The 24,009-nt window shown below is 37.2% G+C and overlaps 1 protein-coding gene across 1 annotated transcript in view; it reads right to left on the bottom strand.

The window, feature by feature from the left end:
• Positions 1-24,009, bottom strand: part of LRRC36 (leucine rich repeat containing 36) — a 63,011-nt gene that overhangs the window by 17,479 nt on the left and 21,523 nt on the right. The window contains 3 exon segments of the mRNA XM_017649248.3: positions 1,563-1,614; positions 3,592-3,716; positions 22,535-22,623. Of these exon segments, the coding sequence (XP_017504737.2) occupies positions 1,563-1,614; positions 3,592-3,716; positions 22,535-22,623 (266 nt within the window).

Below are 24,009 nucleotides of genomic sequence, written 5' to 3'. Positions count from 1 at the left end.
CCCCAGGCACCTGGTAGAAGAAAATAAAAATCTGATCTGGAAAAGCTACCTTCATATAAGCCTTTAAATCATTCCAACAAATAGTTTTTCAAATATAATAGCAGCAAATAGCTAAAACAAAGTAACAAAAAAGGAAACAAGACAACATGAGTGAGAATGAGTCAAAAAAATTTGACAACAAACACAAACCAAGGGAAACTTCAGATATTGGAATTAATAAATGGAGCCTATACAACAGCTGTGTTTACTAACTGACCCAGCAGATTTGAAAAAGAACTAAATAAAATTTATAGATATGAGTATTAAAACTATTGAAATTAAGAATTCAGTAGACAAGCTTAATATCAAATTAGACACAGTTGAAGAGAATGTTAGTAAACTTAAACATGGTTCAGCAGGAGTTATGCAGAATATAGATTAGACAAAAAAAGAATGAAAAATAAAAAAGAGTATCAGAGAGGAAAAACTGAAAATATCTGACATATATTTCTTTTATCAAGTCTCAGAAAGACAAGACAGAAAGAATAGGACATAAACAGTATTTGAAGCACTTTCCAGAATTAATGAGACACAATTCACAGATGTGAATACAATAAATACCTAACAGGATAAATAAAAAGAAAGACAGACATCATAGTGAAACTGAAGAAAACCTAAGACAATTGGAAAATCTTAAAAGCAATCAGAGAAAAAAAGACTATCCTTGCAGAAGTGACAGACTTTTGGCTGACGCCCACAAGACAGAATACAGTGGAATACCCTCCATATTCTGAAAGAAGTAACTGCCACTCCAGAAGTTTATACCTAGTCAAAATATTCTACAAGAATGTTGGTGAAACAGAGGCATTTTCAGACAAAAACTGAAAGAGTTCATCACCAGTAGACCCACACTAAAGGAAATTATAAAAGATGTACTATAAAAGCTAAAGGGAAATGATCCTGGAAGGGAAGTCTGGGATGAAAAGAAAAGAAATGAAGAGCAAACAAAGTGATAAATACATGGGTAAATTTAGATGAACATTGAGTGCATAAAAGTAATACCTTGTGGGTTTAAAAAAATAGAAAGAATAAAAGCCCATAGTAATAATACATAAATCAGGAGGGATTAAAAGGAGTAAGGAACTTTAAGATCTTTGAACTATCCAAATGAAGAGTTAAAGTATTGATTATTTTTAACATTATATAAATTAAAGGCACATATTGTAGTTTTAGGAATGACACCAAAAGTATAGAAACTGTATAACTTATAAACTAGTAGAGGGGAAAAATGGATGAATAAAAACATAACAAATACAAAAGAAGGTAAGAAAGGTAAGAAAAACAAACAAGGAATAGTCAGATAGTACAAAAAAAGCCAAAACCAAAAGAAGTCAGAATACTCACTTTTCAACCAGAAAGGCCTCATGGGTCACTAAGCATCCAGGGCAGCCCCTCACAAAAGCAGAAAAGAGTTGACCAAATAGGGTCCCTGAGCTGACTCATTTCCATCTTCTCCCAAATCCCATCACATCTAGATTGCTCTGATTAGTATGGAGAGAATACTCAGCGAACAAAATATTTACCATCCTTGCGGTGACTGTCACCTGGCATCTCCTTCTTTGTCACTTCCTGCATCTAAAAAAATGTGAAAGTTTAGGAGAAGGGAGTCAATGGGCATCCAGACATGAGCTTACTAGACCAGAGGTTCAGAATAATTTCCTATTAGTAAGCAACTCCATCCTTACAAAAAAGGGAGAGAGATCTTCAAGCAAAGGTCTGGGCATAAGCCTATATTAAAATAGCCACAATACTAAGAGATTCTACAGTTGCTTTGGAGCAGGTAATGAGACTTTTTGAAGAGACAAAACATCCTTAGATGGTAAAGGACAGCCCAAACAGTGAAGTACTGCATTTTCTCTGATTTAGGTAGCTCAATATGGAAGTTAGATGGCATCAACCTTTCCAACTTTATTTTTTCTGTTTACAGATCTCATATACTTATTTACCTTTTGGTAAATCTAAGTATCAATCACAGGAGCAGTTGGGAGTTTTGATAGGCTGAAAATTACTTTAAGGCATAATTAAGCAAGGATTGATAAAAAGTAGAGAGATATCTAGGGTTTGTTTTTTTAAAAATCATCTTCAAGTATTCAGCATCTTTTCAGTAGTTATAGAAAGAAATTCTGTTTCTTGTTTCTTAAACTAAAAGGATATACAGCAAGCTATTGAATTTCCTTTTTCTGTCACTTCAAGAAATAATTTCAAAGGAGTTAGGGTTTTTTAAATCTAAAAAGTGCTGTTTAACTTTATCTGTAGATTAAAGTATTCTTTGTCTCCATTTACTTTTAAGAAATACTAAGATATTTAAAAATGGTAATTGACATAGTTTCTAAGTTACCCAAGTGGAATCTCCAAAAACAAAGAAACCAACTAAATGCTAATCTTTTTTATGAGATGAAAGTATTATAAACTCAAGCCAAAAAAAAATCTTACTTTTTACTAGTACAATGTTGACTATCCAAATTGTAGATTAATTAGAACCTTTACTTCTTTTCTTTCTCCTTCTGGCTATTTTCAGTAATTTCATTGCTCATAAGTTATCAAAGAAAATACAGACCAAAGGAGAGTTGAATGTAAAGTAGTCAATTCTGCTTCCTGCAGCATATTCACTTAAATGAGTCTTATATTGTGGTTGTATCCCTTCCACCAATTTTTTCACTAAAACTTATTTTTATTTTATTACTATTATTATTTTTTATTTCAATTTTTTAATTAAGGTATCATTGGTATACACTCTTATGAAGGTTTCACACGAAAAACATTGTGGTTACTACATTCACCCATATTATCAAGTCCCCCCCAAACTCCATTAAGTCACTGTCCATCAGCGTAGTAAGATGCTATAGAGTCATTACTTGTCTTCTCTGTGCTACACTGTCTTCCCCGTGACCCCCACACACACCATGTGTACTAACCATAACACCTCTCAATCCCCTTCTCCCTCCCTCCCCACCCACCATCCTCCACCCCTCCCCTTTGGTAACCGCTAGTCCCTTCTTGGAGTCTGTGAATCTGCTGTTGTAAAAACTTATTTTTAATTCTTTCCTCATATTGCATGATTTCTACCCCCTATTGCCCTCAACTTATATGCCATCTTTATCCCTTTTAACTTCTTTTTTCTATGTTCCAATGGCTTTGGGAAAGCCAATCCTGAGACGTTAAGATTTAGTAATTAAAGGCAGAGGTAGAAAATGTAAGAAGCAAGGTAATAGGAGATGGATACATTGGGTAGAGAGGGGAAATTTTAAAATTAGCCAAAGACTCTTAACAGTTGCATCCCTGTTTGAGGGCCAAAATACCTGGCATATGTAAGTGTATAACTTTAAATGTATAAATGTACTATATTTGATTACAGGTAGTAGGGGAGAAGGAAAGGGAAGATTGAAATTAATGGAGAAGGTCTTCTGTATCCTGTCTACTATTTCCTTTTAAAAGGTCTAAAATGCCTTCATCAAACAAGTCCTCATAGACCATAAATAATTGAGAGTCCACTGAATTATTAGTATTAATCATTGACTAGCCAACAGATCAGCAGGAAAGCAAATACATTACCTGTGTCCCCAGTGGGAAAGTGTCTAATTTTTGATCTGGTATACTGCTGCCCTGTGTTGCAGTACTCATTAGGGAATCCTTTATTTCCCGGTTGGGGAAGGGAATAAAAAGTCCTTTCTTTGAATCTGTGTTAAAAGAAAAAACATACAATGAAGCACCGACCAGACTTCAAAGGCAACGTATCTTATGGAAAGATACTGGAAGGTTGAGAGCCAGTTCTAGTACCACTACTTAGAGACTATGTGAATTTGAGAAGATGGTTTAATTTCTCTGAATCTCTCCATTTGTAAAACAGTGATGATAAAATCTAAACTACCTATGTCTTAGGGCTAAAGTGAAGTTAAAACAAGATAATGAATGTGAAATGGCTTCATAAATTATGAAGTGTTCAACAGAAATTATGAAGGCAAATATTTTGCATATTTCTGAAGTAAATAAATAATGAACTTTGACATCAATTCAATAATCTCCAGCTACAGGGGAGATGGCTGGGAATAGACTTCTGACTTCACACATCTCCAGGGCTCTAAAACTACAGGGATTAATAATTTCAAACCAGCCTCTTTCTGCTTTGATTTCCTTATTTGAAAAAAGAGAAAGACTAAGCAGGATCTATTTCATAGAGAAGAATGCTAAATCCTTAGGTCTCCCAGTATTTTTTGCTATGCTTGGAGAAACAACTTTAAAAATAGAAAGAAAAGACAAACACAAACTATATCCTAGTCTTGGCCACCTTGGAAACTGTTATCAACAAGAGCCAGTTAGAATTTCTATTAGATTGTAACACTTGTATGAAAGTTTTTGCACATTCTTCATCAATACTTCTTAATTATAGAATTCTGGGCTTTGGAGCATTTTGGGGTAACTTGGATGAAAGTAAGAGTTTTTGTTTACGGAAGTTTCTTCCACTAGAAGGACTGTGTAAAAATTAAGATAGTTTCAAAAACTTGGGCTCTTCTAGTTCTCATATGCAGGCTCTGGGAACAGAAAGGTACTATAAGCCAGGGCAACTGAAAATACAGAGTGAATAAAGCCAGCCTTTTGAAAATCCAGACCCTCAGTCTACCTGCAGCTCTGAAATGCTTCTTACTTCTGAGTTGCCTTCTAGGACTGAAACGTCCTACTACTTCAATATAAGATGCTCTTCCAAATTCAGATGGCCAACAGGCACAGGAAAAATGCTACATATCACTAATTATCAGGGAAATGAAAATTAAAACCACAATGAGATATCACCTCACACCAGTTAGGATGGCCAGCATCGAAAAGACTAAGAACAACTGCGGGTGAGGATGAGGAGAAAGAGGAATCCTCCTACACTGCTGGTGGGAATGTAAACTAGTTCAACCATTGTAGAAAGCAATATGGAGGTTCCTCAAAAAACTAAAAACACAAATACCATTTGACCTGGGAATTTCACTCCTAGGAATTTACCCAAAGAAAACAACTTCTCAGATTCATAAAGAAAAAAGCAAGGGGGCTCAAGATGGTGGTGTGAATAGGGGGGTGGAAATCTCCTCCCAAAACCATATATATTTTTGAAAATACAACAAATACAACCATTTCTAAAAGAGAGATCAGAAGATACAGTACAACAGCCAGTCTACATCCAAATCTGCGAGAACTCAGCATCTGATGAAAAGGGTAAGATACAAAGCCGTGACCCAGTGGGACCCGAGCACTCCCCCCACCCCAGCTCACCGGCAGGAGGAAAAGAATCAGAGTGGGGAGGGAGTGGAAGCACAGGACTGCTGAATAACCAGCCCTAGTAATCTGCACAGGGAGCACAGACACATTGCATGCTCTACTGGATATTAGAGAAACAGAAAAGTAAAATCTGAGACGGAGACTGCGAGCAGGTACCCCAAGGCTGGCTCCCCTGAGACAAAAGAAAAGTGGGTGCTTTTTAAAAGTCTCAAAGGGACAAGGGCTCAACAACTGGACAAAATCATCCCAGCACACTCAGCCCAGCAAGCTGGGAATCTTGAGGAACTTCAGGCCCCTAACCCCTGGGGGGTAAAGCAGCCCCAAAGCTCCTTATGGCAATAAGCAGCCTGCCATTCATTCACCCCGGCTGGCGCTGCAAGCAAACCAGCAGACCCACCATAGCCATGCTCTGAAGAACAGCCCCACCCACAGCAACCACACAGAGTCTCCTTCCAGCGCGCAGCTAACCAGGACAGATAGAAGAAGCAAGGCCCGGAAGGCACAAAGGGGTGCCAGTCCTTGCAGGAGAACACACTTGGCATGTCTGCCACCCCCCACAGTGGGCTAGGCTATCCCGAGGGCTGCCCGTGCACAGCAGCTCAGGAGACTATCCCAGAGACTGCTCCCAGTGTGCAGGTAACCGGCACAGGCAGCTGAAGCCGGAGCAAGGTCCAGAAGGCATGAAGGGGCGCCGTTCTCACAGAACACCGGTGTGGCTGCAACCCTCCACAATGTGCTAGGCTATCCCAAGGGCCTCCCTGCCCATGGCAGCTCGGGAGATTGTCCCAGAGACGGCTACTGGTGTGTGGGTAGATGGCACAGAGAGCGGAAGCTGGAGCAAGGTCCAGAAGGCACGAAGGGGCGCCATTCTCACAGAAGAACACACCTGGCATGACTGAGACCCCCCACAGTGTGCTAGGCTATCCTGAGGGCTGCCCCGGCCATGGTAGCTCAGGAGATTATCCCATAGACTGCTTCTGGTGTGCGGGTAGATGGCACAGGCAGTGGAGAAGGGCAAGATGACCAACAAGCAGGAAGGGACTTTTTTCTCCCAGCTGACACATGAGCCACCTGCCTGCGACCACTTCTTTCACCATGAAAAGGCAGAAGAATCTGGTCCAGTCAAAAATCACTCAGACAACCCCAGAGAGAGGGCCTGGTGAGATAGATATAAACATTCTTCCTTAAAAAAGAATTCAAAATAAAAGTCATAACCATGCTGATGGACCTGCAGAGAAATACACAAGAGCTAAGGGATGAAGTCTGGAGGGAGATAACAGAAATGAAACAATTAATAGAAGGTCTTAGGAGCAGACTGGATGAGATGCAAGAGACTATTAAGGGAATAGAAATCAGAGAACAGGAATACAGAGAAAGTGAGGCAGAGAGAGATAAAAGGATCTCTAGGAATGAAAGAATATTAAGAGAACTGTGTGACCAATCCAAACAGAACAATAATCACATTATAGGGGTACCAGAAGAAGAAGAAGAAGAGAGAAAAAGGGATAGAAAGTGTCTTTGAAGAAATAATTGCTGAAAACTTCCCCAAGCTGGGGAAGGAAATAGTCTCTCAGACCATGGAAGCCCAGAGATCTCCCAATACAAGGGACCCAAGGAGGAAAACACCAAGACATATAATAATTAAAATGGCAAAGATCAAAGACAAGGACAGAGTATTAAAGTCAGCCAGAGAGAGAAAAAAGATCACATACAAAGGAAAACCTATCAGCCTATCATCAGACTTCCCAACAGAAACCTTACAGGTCAGAAGAGAATGGCATGATATACTTAATGCAATGAAACAGAGGGGCCTTGAACCAAGAATGCTGTATCCAGCATGATTATCATTTAAATTTGAAGGAGGGATTAAACAATTCCCACACAAGCAAAAGTTGAGGGAATTTTCCTCCCACAAACCACCTCTACAGGATATTTTAAAGGGACTGCTCTAGATGGAAGCACTCCTAAGGCTAAATAGATGTCACCAGAGAAAATAAAATCACAGCAAAGAAAGAACAACCAAATACTAACTAAAGGCAAAAAATAAAATCAACTCTCCACAAAAGCAGTCAAAGGGAACACAAAAGAGTATAGAATAAAACACCTAACCTATAAAGAATGGAGGAGGAAGGATAAGAAGGGAGAGAAATAATCATGAGACTGTGTTTATAATACCTTAATAAGAGAGTTAAGTTAGACAGTTAGATAGTAAAGGAGCTACCCTTGAACCTTTGGTAACCACAACTCCAAAGCCTGCAATGGCAATAAGTACATATCTATCAATAATCACCCTAAATGTAAATGGACTGAATGCACCAATCAAAAGACACAGAATAACAGAATGGATAAAAAAGCAAGACCCATCTATATGCTGCTTACAAGAGACTCACCTCAAACCCAAAAATATACACAGACTAAAAGTGAAGGGATGGAAAAAGATATTTCATGCACACAATAGGGAGAAAAAAGCAGGTGTTGCAGTACTTGTATCAGACAAAATAGACTTCAAAACAAAGAAAGTAAGAAGAGATAAAGAAGGACATTATATAATGATAAAGGGGTCAGTCCAACAAGAGGATATAACCATTATAAATATCTATGCACCCAACACAGGAGTACCAACATATGTGAAACAAATACTAACAAAATTAAATGAGGAAATAGAATGCAATGCGTTCATTTTAGGAGACTTCAACACACCATTCACTCCAAAGGACAGATCAACTAGACAGAAAATAAGTAAGGACACAGAGGCACTGAACAACACACTGGAATAGATGGACCTAACAGACATCTACAAAACTCTACACCCAAAAGCAGCAGGATTCACATTATTCTCAAGTGCACATGGAACATTTTCCAGAATAGACCACATACTAGGCCACAAAAAGAACCTCAGTAAATTCAGAAGATTGAAATTCTACCAACCAAGTTCTCAGACCACAAAGGTATAAAACTAGAAATAAATTGTACAAAGAAAACAAAAAGGCTCACAAACTCATGGAGGCTTAACAACATGCTCCTAAATAATCAATGGATCAATAACCAAATTAAAACAGAGATCAAGCAATACATGGAGACAAATGACAACAACAGCACAATGCCCCAACTTCTGTGGGACTCAGCAAAGGCAGTTCTAAGAGAAAAGCATATAGTGTTGGTTCCTCCCTACTTCTGACCTGCAGATAAGGGAGGAGACATGATGAGGTATCAAAGATCTGAAAGGACCAGCCAGGGGACTCAAGGCTTAAGCGCACAAGAGTGGTGCTGAGAGGGCACCCTTTGTATTTACTGAGCAAATACATGTTAACAACAATAGAATTCTGTGTGGGTAACTTAATAGACAACCATTAACTAACTCTAAACTTAATCCTCGGCAGTCTCCAGTCTCCTGGAGCACAACGTCTTACATGGTATTGAAACAATAGCAAGGATAATTAGGTCATAGAAACTGTTTTGGTCTTGTTTTTTCTCTTCTTGATCATTTGTCAGTAATTATAGGAAAAATAATCAAGTCACATATGATTACATATTTGATTTCTATATTTGATTTATATATTAATCCCACAGTATAGCAATCCAGGCCTATTTAAAGAAGGAAGAACAATTCCAAATGAATAGTCTAAAGGCACAATTATTGAAACTGGAAAAAGAAGAACAAATGAGGCCCAAAGTCAGCAGAAGGAGGGACATAATAAAGATCAGAGAAGAAATAAATAAAATTGAGAAGAATAAAACAATAGAAAAAATCAATGAAACCAAGAGCTGGTTCTTTGAGATAATAAACAAAATAGACAAACCCCTAGCCAGACTTATTAAGAGAAAAAGAGAATCTACACACATCAACAGAATCAGAAATGAGAAAGGAAAAATCATGACGGACCCGACAGAAATATAAAGAATTATTAGAGAAGACTATGAAAATCTATATGCTAACAAGTTGGAAAACCTAGAAGAAATGGAAAACTTCCTAGAAAAATACAACCTTCCAAGACTGACCAAGGAAGAAACAGAAAATCTAAACAGACCAATTACCAGCAATGAAATTGAATGGGTAATCAAAAAACTACCCAAGAACAAAATCCCTGGACCAGATGGATTCACTGCTGAATTTTATCAGACAAAGAAAGAAGACATAATACCCATTCTCCTTAAAGTATTCCAAAAAATAGAAGAGGAGGGAATACTTCCAAACTCATTCTATGAAGCCAGCATCACCCTAATACCAAAACCAGGCAAAGACCCCACCTAAAAAGAAAACTACAGACCAATATCCCTGATGAACATAGACGCAAAAATACTCATTAGCAAACCAAATTCAAAAATACATCAAGAGGATCATACACCATGATCAAGTGGAATTCATCTCAGGGATGCAAGGATGGTACAACATTCGAAAATCCATCATCATCATCCACCACATCAACAAAAAGAAGGACAGAAACCACATGATCATCTCCATAGATGGTAAAAAAGCATTCAACAAAATTCAACAACCATTCATGATAAAAACTCTCAACAAAGAGGGCAAGTACCTCAACATGATAAAGGCCATATATGACAAACCCACAGCCAACATTATACTTAACAGCGAGAAGCTGAAAACTTTTCACCTAAAATCAGGAACAAGACAGGGATGCCCACTCTCCCCACTTCTATTCAACATAGTACTGGATGTCCTAGTCACAGCAATCAGACAACACAAAGAAATAAAAGGCACCCAGACTGGTAAGGAAGAAGTTAAACTGTCCCTGTTTGCAGATGACATGATATTGTACATAAAAAACCCTAAAGACTCCACTCCAAAACTACTAGATCTAATATCTGAATTCAGCAAAGTTGCAGGATACAAAATTAATACACAGAAATCTGTGGCATTCCTATACCGTAACAATGAACTAGCAGAGAGAGAAATCAGAAAAACAATTCTATTCACAGTTGCATCAAAAACAATAAAATACCTAGGAACAACCCTAACCAAGGAAGTGAAAGACCTATACTCTGAAAACTACAAGACACTCATGAGAGAAATTAAAGAAGATACCAGTAAATGGAAACACATCCCGTGCTCATGGATAGGAAGAATTAATATTGTCAAAATGGCCATCCTGCCTAAAGCAATCTACAGATTCAATGCAATTCCTATCAAAATACCAACAGCATTCTTCAACAAACTAGAGAAAATTATTCTAAAATTCATATGGAACCACAAAAGACCCCAAATAGCTAAAGCAATCATGAGAAAGAAGAATAAAGCTGAAGGGATTATGCTCCCCAACTTCAAGCTCTACTACAAAGTCACAGTAATCAAGACAATTTGGCACTGGCATAAGAACAGACCCATAGACTAGAGAACCCAGATATAAACCCAACCATATATGGTCAATTAATATATGATAAAGGAGTCATGGACATACAATGGTGAAATGACAGCCTCTTCAACAGCTGTGTTGGTAAAACTGGACAGCTACATGCAAGAGAATGAAACTGGATTATTGTTTATCCCATACACAAAAATAAACTTGAAATGGATCAAAGACTTCAATGTAAGTCATGAAACCATAAAACTCCTAGAAGACAACATAGGTAAACATCTTCTGAATATAAGCATGAGCAACTTCTTCCTGAAGGCATCTCCTTGAGCAAGGGAAACAAAAGCAAAAGTGAACAAATGGGACTACATCAAACTAAAAAGTTTCTATACAGCAAAGGACACCATCAACAGAACAAAAAGGCATCTTACAGTATGGGACAATATATTTGTAAATGATATATCCAACAAGGGGTTAACATCCAAAATATATAAATAACTCACACACCTCAATACCCAAAAAGCAAATAACCCAATCAAAAATGGGCAGAAGATAAGAAGAAAACAAATCCTACCATTTGCAACAACATGGATAGAGCTAGAGGGTATTATGCTCAGTGAAATAAGCCAAGTGGAGAAACAGAAATACCAAATGATTTCACTCATCTGTGGAGTATAAGAACAAAGGAAAAACTGAAGGAACAAAACAGCAGCAGAATCACAGAACCCAAGAATGGACTAACAGGTACCAAAGAGAAAGGGACTGGGGAGGATGGGTGGGTAGGGAGGGATTAGGGGGGGGAGAAGAAAGGGGGTATTATGATTAGCATGCATAATGCAGGGGTGGGAGAAAGGGGAGGGCTGTACAACACAGAGAAGACAAGTAGTGATTCTACAATATTTTGCTATGCTGATGGACAGTGACTGTAAAGGGGTTCGTGGGGGGGACCTGGTATAGGGGTGAGCCTAGTAAACATAATATTCTTCATGTAATTATAGATTAATGATGACAAAAAAAAAAGAAAGAAAAGGTGGATTGGATTACTCCCTGATAAGATAAAACTAACTGTAAATCAATGATTAATGCATGCTTTAAATATCCTTAATTTTGATCATTTAAAGGGTGTCAGATGATCAGCTATGGAAGTTCATTTTTCTGATAATATTCCTTTCTCTTAAAAAAAAAAGCAGTTTCTGTGTGGTGACCTCCAATGACTTCTACACAATGGTATAAAGGGCATATCAAAGTGTGGGCAAAGGGTCTGTTTGTGTTTATACAGAGGATCAAAGCCTAATTTGGCTACTCCGAAAATGAACTAAGATACGATATGAAGAAGAACTTCCAACATCAGCACTCTCTGAAAGATTCATACCAGAAGATGATCATCAAAAAACCTCAACAAAGATCCAGGCACTGCTACAGCTTTAGCTGCATTCATCCCACCGGTTCCTGGACTTGCCATGGGAATGAAGAAGGAGATATCTAAGCTGGCCTGTGTATACAGTAAAACAACAAATTTGACTGGATCTATACTGTTGGAATTCAACCAAGAATTAGGAGAAGTGCAAGTCGTAGCACTCCAAATCTTACAACTACAGACTATCTACCGTTAAAAGAACATATGGGATGTGAACAGTTCCCAGGATGGGTTGTTTTAATTTGTCTGATTTCTCTCAGACTGTTCAAGTACAGTTGGACAATATCCATCATATCATTGATAAGTTTTCACAAATGCCTAGGGTGCCTAACTGGTTTTCTTGGTTTCACTGGAGATGGCTGGTAATTGTAGGTCTGCTTTGGTTATGTAGCTGTATTCCTATCATGTTAATGTGTGTGCGCAATTTAATTAGTAGTTTAAAACCTATACATGCTTAAGTTACTCTACAAGAAGATATGTCAAAGAAATAATCAATCTTCCCACGTTTTCTTCCACCTGCTACTTCTATAGCTTTTCTTCTTCCTTCCTAATTACAACCCTTAAATAGAATTTGTGCCTCATATTGAATTTACCAAGTATCATAATTCCTCCAAGTGGTAAAGATACCTCAAGATAAATGCTGGGCATAGAAGCCACAGGGCATAAATCTGCAAAGAAGTAAAAAGCTAACCTTTTCAAACAATATGGCCTCTCTCTCACTTACCAACTTTACATTTCCCTGTATGGCTCTGGAATATGACTGGTTAGCCAGAGACGGGTAAGATTCCTCAAGGGAGGAACAACCTAAGACAGGCACAGTCTCAGGGGGGCCATCAGGTGAGAAATGGGGGATCAACAGAGGTAAGGCTTAGAACCTCACCCCGCCCCTGTTTTGAGAGAAATCTTCTGCATCCGTGGATGTTTTATTGCCCTTGTCTAGCTTGGATTAACACATAGTCTACAGGCACACACCTGATCATCTATATTTGCTCTCTTACAACACTAAACTATGTTTTCTACCTTTATCTTGCATCTACCTACCACTTCAGCATTTTATTTAAAAAAAATAATAATAATAATAAAGGGAGAAATGTGGGATTCACATATAAATCAAGTATAAAAATCAAACGAATATTCATATTTGACCTGATTGTTTATAGTTCATAATGAGTGATCAAAACCGAAAGTTTTTGTGATGACTGCCCTTGTACTATTCACCATGTAAGAACTTATTCACTATGAAAGAATTTGTTCACCATGTAAGAACTTGTTCGTTATGCTTCAGAAGATTGGGGACTGACAAGAATTAGGCTGGGGGTGGATTAATGATTGTGCATTGAGCATTGACTCCTCTATACAGAATTTTATTGTTGTTAACAACCATTTGATCAATAAATATGAGAGATGCCCTCTCAAAAAAAAAATGGGCAGAGGATATAAACAGACACTTCTCCAAAAAAGAAATTCAGATGGCCAACAGACACATGAAAAGATGCTCCACATCACTAATCATCAGGGAAATGTAAATTAAAACCACAATGAGGTATCACCTCATACCAGTAAGGATGGCCAGCATAGAAAAGACTAAGAACAATGAATGCTGGTGAGAATGCGGAGAAAGGGGAACCCTCCTACACTGCTGGTGGGAATGTAAGCTAGTTCAACCATTGTGGAAAACAATATGGAGGTTCCTCAAAAAACTGAAAATAGAAATACCATTTGACCTGGGAATCCCACTCTTTGGAATTTACCCAAAGCATACAACTTCTCAGTTTCAAAAAGACATATGCACCCCTGTTTATTACAGCACTATTTACAATAGCTAAGATATGGAAGCAACCTAAATGTCCATCAGTAGATGAATGGATAAAGATGTGGTACATATACACAATGGAATACTATTCAGCCATAAGAAAGAAACAAATCCTACCATTTGCAACAACATGGATGGAGCTGGAGGACATTATGCTCAGTGAAATAAGCCAGGCAGAGAAAGACAAGTGCCAAATGATTTCCCTCATTTGTGTAGTATAACGACGAAGCAAAACTGAAGGAACAAAATAGCAGCAGACTCACAGACTCCAGGAAGGGGCTAGTGGCTTGTGGTTACCAAAGGGGAGGGGTGTGGGAGGGCAGGTGGGGAGGGAGAAGGGGATTGAGAGGTATTATGTTTAGTACACATGGTGTGGGGGATCATGGGGAAAACAGTGTAGCAGAGAGAAGGTAAATGGTGAATCTGTGGCATCTTACTACCCTGATGGACATGACTGCACTGGGGTATGGGTGAGGACTTGATAATATGGGTAAATGTAGTAACCACATTGTTTTTTCATGTGAAACCTTCGTAAGAGTGAATATCAATAATGCCTTAACAAAAACAACTTTTTTTAAAGATAAATGTAAGAGAAGGCCTAATGTGGATATAAGTGTGACGTCCGGGAAAGAATGTAGTACTCAGCCAGTGAGGAACCAGGGAAGGGACTCACATACTAGGTAATAAATTACTTGGTGCCAATGGCCTCAGGTGTGCCTGCTCACCAGACACCTGATCTTGCAAGATTGTCATTAAAGCCTCACTCTGTTGTTAAAAAAAAAAGATGTGGTACATATACACAATGGAATACTATTCAGCCATAAGAAAGAAACAAATTCTACCATTTGCAACAACATGGATGGAGCTAGAGGGTATTATGCTCAGTGAAATAAGCCAGGTGGAAAAAGACAAGTATCAAATGATTTCACTCATATGTGGAGTATTAGAACAAAGAAAAAACTGAAGGAACAAAACAGCAGCAGACTCACAGAACCCAAGAATGGACTAACAGTTACCAAAGGGAAAGGGACTGGGAAGGATGGGTGGGCAGAGAGGGGTAAGTGGGGTGGAAAGAAAGGGGCCATTAAGATTAGCATATATAATGTGGGTGGAGGCATGGGGAGGGCTGTGCAACACAGAGAAGACAAGTAGTGATTCTACAGCATCTTACTTTGCTGATGGACAGTGATTGTATGTGGGGGGGACTTGGTGATGGGGGGAGTCTAGTAAACATAATGTTCCTCATGTAATTGTAGGTTAATGATAGCAAAAGAAAAAAAATTGTATAGAAAAAAGATGCTCTTCCACCATTGTACTTGACAGAACTAGTTTTCCCGAAATGACATAAGCTCTCAAAGTTTATGTTCTGTGGTTCCTGTTGCAGTAGTAACAGAACAACAGGGTGAGGCAGAAACTGTTGATTTTAACCTGATCCTTACTAGAAAATGATAATGGTTAATAATCTGTGATTTTGGGTTCAGGACTCCTCTTAACCCTTATCCTAAAGAAGAACCTTACACTTCCCAGGTATCTAAGACCCTGTTTCATCCTAGTTTTCCTCCTACCACATTTATACTCTTTTCCATATTCACAGGTTCTTTTTCTTTCAACCTACCTCTTTGTTCAAAATCAAATCTCCCAAGGTCTAAACTCTTTTTTGAACTCTACCATACCATACTTTCTCTTTGGTTTCAGCTATCATCTAAATCTGGATGACCCTAACTCTAAATATCATATCTCTAAATATCATAACTCTGATCTCTCTTTTGATGTCTAGACTTAAGTTTCTTGAACTGCCCACAAAGAGTGCCCCAGAGACAACTAAAAGTCAGCATTTTCTAAACTCATCTTCACTTCCAGGCCTGTTTCTGCTGGTGCTCCCCACCTCCTCCCCAGACTACATCTTAGTATTGGCATTACTACTCACCCAATCCCTCAGGATAGAAACTTGTTTTTTGACTCTCACTCCTCTCAAATTTCAATCAATTACCAAGTTCTAAAGACTCATATTTTCTCTTTGGGGGGATGGGATCTTTATTTTTATTGACATACAATCACATACCATACAATTTACCCTTTTACAGTGTACAATTCAGTGATTTTTACTATATCCACAAAGCTGTGTACCAATCACCACTAATTTCTTTTTTTAATTAAAAAATTTTATATTGAGATATATACAATGAAATACACAAATCTTAGTGTACAGTTTGATGAATTTTGGCCTGGTTACACTGACATAAACATTGCCCTGATCAAGATACCAAACATTCTCGGTTTTTTTCCTTTCACCTATTTCACCTATCTCCCCAACCCCTACCCTGTGGTAACCACCAGTCTGTTCTCCGTGTTTATGAGTCTATTTCAGTTTTGTTTGGTTGGTTTTTTTTAGATTCCACATACAAGTGAAATCATATGGTATTGGTATTTGTCTTTCTCTGACTTATTGCACTTAACATAATACCCTCTCGGTCCATCCATGTTGTCGCAAACGGCAAGATTTCATTATTTTTTATGGCTAAGTAATATTCCATTGTGTATATGTACCACTTCATTTTTTTATCCATTTGTCTATTAATAGATATTTAGGTTGTCTCAATATTTTGGCTATTGTAAATAGTGCTGCAGTAAACACAGGAGTGCATATACCTTTTCAGATTAGTGGTTTTGTTTTCTTTGGGTAAACATTAATTTCGTTATGCAAAAAAAAACCCAATTAGCTGTCACTTTCAGTTCTCTCCTCCCTGCCAGCCCTGGGCAACCATTAATATATTTTCTATTTCTATGTGTTCACCTATTTTGGACATTTCATATAAATGAAGTAACACAATGTGTGGCCTTTTGTGTCTGGCTTCTATCACTTAGCATGATATTTTCAAGATACATATTGTAACAAGTAACAGTAATTTGTTCTTTTTTATGGCAGAATAATATGTCTTAAATGGATATATTGTATTTTGTTTTCCATTCATCAGTTATTGGACTGATGGCAGAATAGGAAGAACCCTGCATGTCTTCCACCTAGGCAACAACTGAAGACTCAGTCTGATCTAACTATTTTGGAATTCTGGAGTTTACTGATGGTTTGTAACTTCCCAGAGAAGGTTTGGAGGATAAACTGGGATTAACATCAGTCAATTTCAGCTCTTAGCACAGTAGTAGCTACCCATCCCACACCTCTCACACACAAAAATGAAGCTGGATCCTTACCTAACACCATATACAAAAATTAGAATAGATCAAAGGCATAAAATGTAAGATTAAAACTATACAAACCTTAGAAGAAAACACAGGGCAAATGCTTCATGATATTGGATTTGGCAATGATTTCTTGGATGTGACACCAAAAGTGAAGCAACAAACAAAAAATAGACAAATTGGACTTTATGAAAACTTTAAAAATTTGTACATCTAAAAACAACATCCTCAGAGTAAAAAGGAAACTCACAGAATTGGAGAAAACATTTGCAAACCATACACCTGATAAGGGATTAATATTCAGAATATATAGAGAAGTCCTAAAACTCAACAACAACAATCCCAATTCAAAATCAGGATATTGAATTGAATAGACATTTCTCCAAAAGAAGATACACAAATGGTCAATAGGGAGGTGAAAAGATACTCAACATCACTGATCATTAGGAAAATTCAAATCCAAATCATGAGATACCACCTCAGAGGCATTAGGTGGCTGCTATAAAAAAAAAAAAAACAGAAAATAACAAGTGTTATTAGCAAGGATATGCAGAAATAGGAACTGTTGGTCCAACTGTTGGTGGGAATGTAAAATAGTATAACTGCTTTGACAACAGTATGGAAGTTCCTGAAAAAATTAAAATTATCATATGATCCAGTAATTCCACTTCTGGGTATATACCCCAAAGAAGTGAAAGCAGGATCTTGAAGACATATTTGTACACCCATGTTTATAGCAGCATTATTCACAATAGCTAAAACATGGAAGCAACCCAAGTGCCCACCAACAGATGAATGAATATGCAAAATGTGGTGTGTGTATATACATACATATATATATATATAATGGAATATTATTCACCCTTAAAAAGGAAAGAAAATCTGAAATATGCTACAACATGGATGAAACTTGAGGACATTATGCTAAGTGAAACAAGCCAGTCAGAAAAAGAAAAATATTGTGATTCTACTTATACGAGGTACTTAAAGTAGTCAAAATCATAGAGACAGAAAATAGAATTATAGCTGCCAGGGCCTGCAGAAAAGGAGAAATGGGGGACTTATCATTTAATGGGTATAGTTTCAGTTTTATAAGATGAAAAGAGTTCTGAGGATGGATGGTAATGATGGTTGCACAACATTATGAATGTGTTTAATACTGCTGAACTGTACACTAAAATGGTTAAGATGGTAAATTTTTTTCCTTTTTTTATTAAAGTGTTAATATACAATCTTATGTTGGTTTCAAATATACATCACAATCACAATGGTTCAACAGTCCCTGTGATCAAGTAATACTGTGATTGAAAATTATTGTGCTCCTTTATCCCCCTCCCCTTCTCCCCCTGCACCCACCCTAACCACCCACCTTGGTAACCACTAGTCACTTCTAAGTGTCTGTGAGTCTACTACTGTTTTGTTCCTTCTGTTTTGCTTTGTTTTTATATTCCACAAATAGGTGAAATCATATGGTATTTGTCTTTCTCTGCCTGGCTTATTTCACTGAACATAATACCCTCTAGATCCATCATCCATGTTGTTGCAAATGGCAAGATTTCTTCTTACGGCAGAATAATATTCCACTGTGTATATGTACCACATCTTCTTTATCCATTCATCTATTGATGGACACTTAGGTTGCTTCCACATCTTGGCTATTGCAAATAGTGCGATGATAAACATAGGGTGCATATATCTTTTTTTCAAATAAGGGATTTTGTCTACTTTGGGTAAATTCCTAGGGGTGGAACTACTGGGTCAAATGGTATTTCTATTTTTAGTTTTTGGAGGAATCTCCTTACTGCTCTGCACAGAGGTTGCACCAATTTACTTTACTACCAACAGTGTAGGAGGATTCCTCCTTCTCCACATTCTTGCCAGCATTTGTTGTTTTTTACCTTTTGGGTAGTGGCTATTCTAACCAGTGTGAGGTGATATCTCATTGTGGTTTTAATTGAACATAAGTGACGTGGACAATCTTTTCATGGTAAATTTTATGTTCTGTGTATTTTACTACACATACATGCAGACAAAAACTGTGGAGACAATAAAATGATCTGTGGTTACCAAGGGTTCAAGGCAAAGAAGGGATAATTAGGGCAGTGAAACTATTCTGTATGATACTAAAATGGTAGACACATGTCATTACTCATTTGTCAAACCCATAAAATGTACACTAAGAATGACCCTACTGTAAACTATGGACTTTGGGTGATAATAACATGTCAATGTAGGTTCATCAACTGTAAAGCAAAGTACTTCTCTGGGAGACTCATGTGTGTGTGTGGAGGCAGGAGGTATATAGAACTCTTTATACTTTCTGTTTTATTTTGCTGTGGTTCTGAAAGTACTCTTTAAAAAAGTATTTTTTAAATAGCAGACTAATATGCAAAAGAGCTTTTTTGCCTTTATACCTTTTAAATATTTTTCATAACTGCATCAAACAAAAACACAAAATTAAAGGGTCTCACATTGCCTGTGGGCCTCTGAGATGAATCCCTGGACTAGGAGTTCACAACCCTGAGTTTGAGGAATACTGATCTGTATCCTTCATTTGATATTTTCATATACCTTACCTAGAATTGTATTACTTAAATCTTTCATGCTTATCTCATTTTCCTAATGATGCTGCAAGTGATAAGGAAATGGTTGCATTTTCTATTTCCAGAGGATATGTACCAAAAGATACATTACATGGATTTACAAAAAAAGGAAACTTTTTTTGGTTGAGGAAACAAAAAACTTTCACAAAAAGGATGATTTTGAATTGGGTAATAAAATAAAAGCAGGATTTTAATTAAAGCATTCCCAGCAGAAGGGACAGCATTAGTACAGGGTCAGAGAAAGGAGAAAGGAAGACCTTTCTGAGGAGGAGGGAGTAGTCTGGTTTGATTGAAGCAATGGACATTGTAGTTGAGAAATAGGAGATAAGGTTTCAGGTTAGAATGAAGAGATAAACTGAAACCAGACTTGAGGGGATCCTTGTACATCAGATTAACAGGTCTTAATTTAGTAATGAGTGGGAGCCATGGAAATTGGTGAGCAGGCAAGTATAATCATCACAGCTGAGTTTTAAGAGAATTAATCTGACAGGAAGGTACAAATGAACTGAGGAAAGAGGCTGGGAAGCAGCATGAAGTAATGGTTAAGAAGACTTTAGTGAGTTTGCATTCCAGCTCTGCCCCTTACTGTATAAGTGGGCAAGTTATTTCACCTCTTTGGGTCTCAGTTTCCCAAATGAAAAACAAAGATAATTAAAACCACCTTCAAGGCTGTTGTAAGGATTAAATGAGATAACGCACAGGGCTTGGCCCAGAGTTTTACATTCAGTAAATAATAGCTATTAACATGCCTGTTAAGAGACATTAGGAAAGGGAAAGGAAATCTCAACAATTATGGATCATAATTCTAGAGTATGAATATTCAGCTGGGCTTTAAGAAAGGAGAAGCATCACATCCCACTATGATTCCAAGCCTGAGTAATGGGAAAGTGATATTAACAGTGATGAAACCATTAAAGCTGTTCAGGGCAGAAGAAAAGAGGTTCATTTGTTTTTTTAACTTGTTTAGCTTGAAGGACTGGAAAATTATCCAGTGGTGATTCCAAGCCTATATTTGCCGGCCAGCAGAAATGGGGAACTGGTACCAAGAGAGTCTGGTATGGGTTGTCAAAGCTAAATCAATAGACTTAAGAGTTGTCTCCAGGGAGGAAATAAAGCAAGCTGTGCAAATAGGTGAGATCAAGAAGAGGGAACAGTAGAGAAAGAAATCTGAAGACATAGACTATGGACACAGACCATGAAATATTATGCAGCACTAAGAAGAAAGGAACTATCAAACCTCAAAAATTTAAAATAGGCCATGCTTATTTTAGGCATATGGAAAAAGACAGAGGAACCTCTGAAGGAGTCAGATTACATGGTTAGGAGAAAAGAATGAGGATCCAAGACGGTGGAGTTTTCCTGCCCATTCTAAATGACTGGTGGGAAAACACTGCTTTGAACTGAACTAATGGGAACTGTTTTTCAGTGAGCTTTCTCCAAGCCAGTGGCACAACCATTAACCTGGCAAAACCACTTTAGTCATTTTGGATTACCAACAGTACTTACAGGCAACATCCCTAGGGCTTTAGCACAAACACAATTTTCAGTGGGAAGCAAAGCTCTTTAATGTTTCAAAGTAGCAAAATAAATTTTATATTAAAAAAGAAAACAGGCAACAGCTGGAGCTTTCAACAACCTTTAGAAATGGGCCTGTGTCTGGTAAAGCAGTTTGTTCTCAGTAGAGAACACTAAAACATTTTTAATTTATGGAATTAATCTTTGTGTATGCTAAGAACATAATATGACATAAATGAAGTTTAATTCAGCTCATACTAAAAGAGGCAAATTATGCTTCAATGCACCATTGTCTTTCTGGAAAAGAATATATAAATATCTGTACCTAGAAAAAAGACAGGAAGGCTGAATATCAAATTATTAAGTGGGATTCTTTTTAAGGGACAGGTCATGAATGATTATAATGTTGTTCTTCATGCTTTTCAGCATTTCACAAAATTATTACCATAGAATGTCATCAATCTTGAAATATTAAAAATGCCATTTAAAATGAAATAAAGCAATTTATACTCCATGACTTAAATGCACTGAGACTTCCAAGAAAGGAAAATAAAAATCATACCTCACTATGAAATACTGTGAAAATGATTTGTCAATAAATATCCACAAAGATAGATAAGAAGTCAGGAAAATAAAATACTATATGTTATAAACTGAAAATCTTTAATGTCTAAACTACATAGTCTATCTATTTAATCTATTGTTGGGATTTTAGGGATCAACTTTTAAAGTTTGTATATAATTCAATAGATCCCTCAAAGGGAGAGAGGCCTTGGCACAGAAAGTTTTCTCAAGTAAAAGGTCATCTGATGAGTGCCAGGTTAATCCATAGGGTCCACTACATGCAATTTCTTTAGTGGAAAACTTTCTCCTAGCCTGTGGTATGATCATTAATGTGGCATAACCACTTTAATCACACTGGATTACCAACAGTGTTTACAGGCAACACTCCCGAGGAATATAGCACAAAAGAGATTTTGCAGCTGCAGAGTTTCAAAGTGAAGTCCAGAGGGCCCAGGGTATAAGCTGCACTGATGCAGATGAGTCATGAGTTTCTGGCTATTGAATCAATCACCCCAGCAATGCTCAGGGGACCTGGGACTGGCAGTGCAATTTTCAGGATGTACTAATGATGTAGTAAATGAAAATTGAACTCTCCGAGTACAGCTTGTACTTTGATGGGTTCTGGTTTAGGCCTGCCCAATAAATAGAGCCCTTCTGGCAGTGAGAGGAAAGAGGAAAAACATAGCCAGTAAATCTTGTGCTTGCTTCAGTTCTGTTATTTTTCAACTTTTGTCTTCGTCCTACCTAAGACTGGCCAGAAAGGTTTAAAAAACTGATGTTTTAATCGTTTTGTAATCAGAGAGAGAAAACTCACCAGTTTCAATCCTGTTATCAACATCAGCTTTGACTTTTGAAGCAGAGCTCTCATCTGTCCCACAGTTTTTCATTGTCTTCTCCCTAGAGCTGCCACATAGAATAATCTATTTAAAACTCAAAGAAGTCTTCTGAGATCACCAGTAAATACTATTTAGAAAACATTAACTCATGGTGATCAGATTTTTTTCAAATGCTCTAGAACATACTGACTTCACAAATACTTCAGTTAAAGTCATTTTTTAAAAAGCTGTAGTATTTTTACTGGGAATAATGAAATAGAAGAACACTATAGTTGGCTTTTAAGGTATAAAAGCCAGAAAATTCAGAAGTTAAGATACTTTGTTTTCTTGACACAAACTTAGGTCTGAATGACTGAGGGAGTAAGAGTTTCTTTTGAATTAAAAAAACTCATAGTTAGGAACAGAAAGGAAGGTTCTGCTAACCAAGAATTAGAGTGGAGACAACTATAACTTGGAAAAACAGACAAGAAGGGCAAGTGCTTGCACATGACTGATGCAGTACAGTAAGACTGGAAAGTAGAATAAGTATAGATAGCCTAGACTATGAGCCAGGCACTTTATATTCCCCATTTAATTTAATCATAAAAGGTCCCTTAGTATCTATTATCTCCATTTCATAGGTTGGGGGAACTGGGACTCAGAAAGGTCTAATAAAATTCTTCACCAAACTTTGGAGAGCTTGTAAGATATTAATTTAATGCAGGGCCCTTGAGTAACATTTTACCTCTGGTTTTGCTATCACTGTATGTAACTAAATAAAAGTATGATGGTGCTAATTATTTGCCTTACTAGAAAGTGTATTCAGTAATATACTGATGCACCTGTGTATTTCTGTAGTAAACAGGGTACCCCAATGAATTTAAAATAAAAATTAGTTTACAAAATATAACATAGAAATAATTTTTTAGAAACATTCCATTTCTTCCTACTATAAATTTTGAACAGCAGGGTGAATTTCACTCTATGCAAATTAACCTTATAAATTAACTTCAATAAACCTGACTGAAAAATAGGGAAAAATAGATAACTAAAAAAAATAGGAAAGTAAGGATGCTCTCTGAGGGTTACTTTATAAAACATATAATGGATTAGAGCAAAGATAGGCAAAGTCACTGGAAAAGAGAAGGATCCCAGGCCAACAAGTACTGACTTTATTCATCATTCAACAAATTATTTCTTAGCACCTGATATGTGCCAGGCACTATGGGTACTGCAATAAACAAGAAAAGCAAGGTCCTTGTTCTCATGGAGCTTATGTTCTAGTGGAGGAGAAAGGCAATAAATAAATAGAAAACTCATTCTGGTGAAGAATATTTAATATTGTAGGGATCTGTTTTGTCAAATTAAAAATGGCTTAATTTAATATTATTTAATAATTTAATATTTAACAATTTAATATTATGGGGTATGTTTTATCAGATTAGAACTGGTTATGTATGGGAAGGAAATTACT

This window comes from Manis javanica, chromosome 17 (genome assembly GCF_040802235.1).
Source record: "Manis javanica isolate MJ-LG chromosome 17, MJ_LKY, whole genome shotgun sequence".
Lineage (NCBI taxonomy): Eukaryota > Metazoa > Chordata > Mammalia > Pholidota > Manidae > Manis > Manis javanica.
This window is presented reverse-complemented; position numbering and strand designations above follow the sequence as displayed.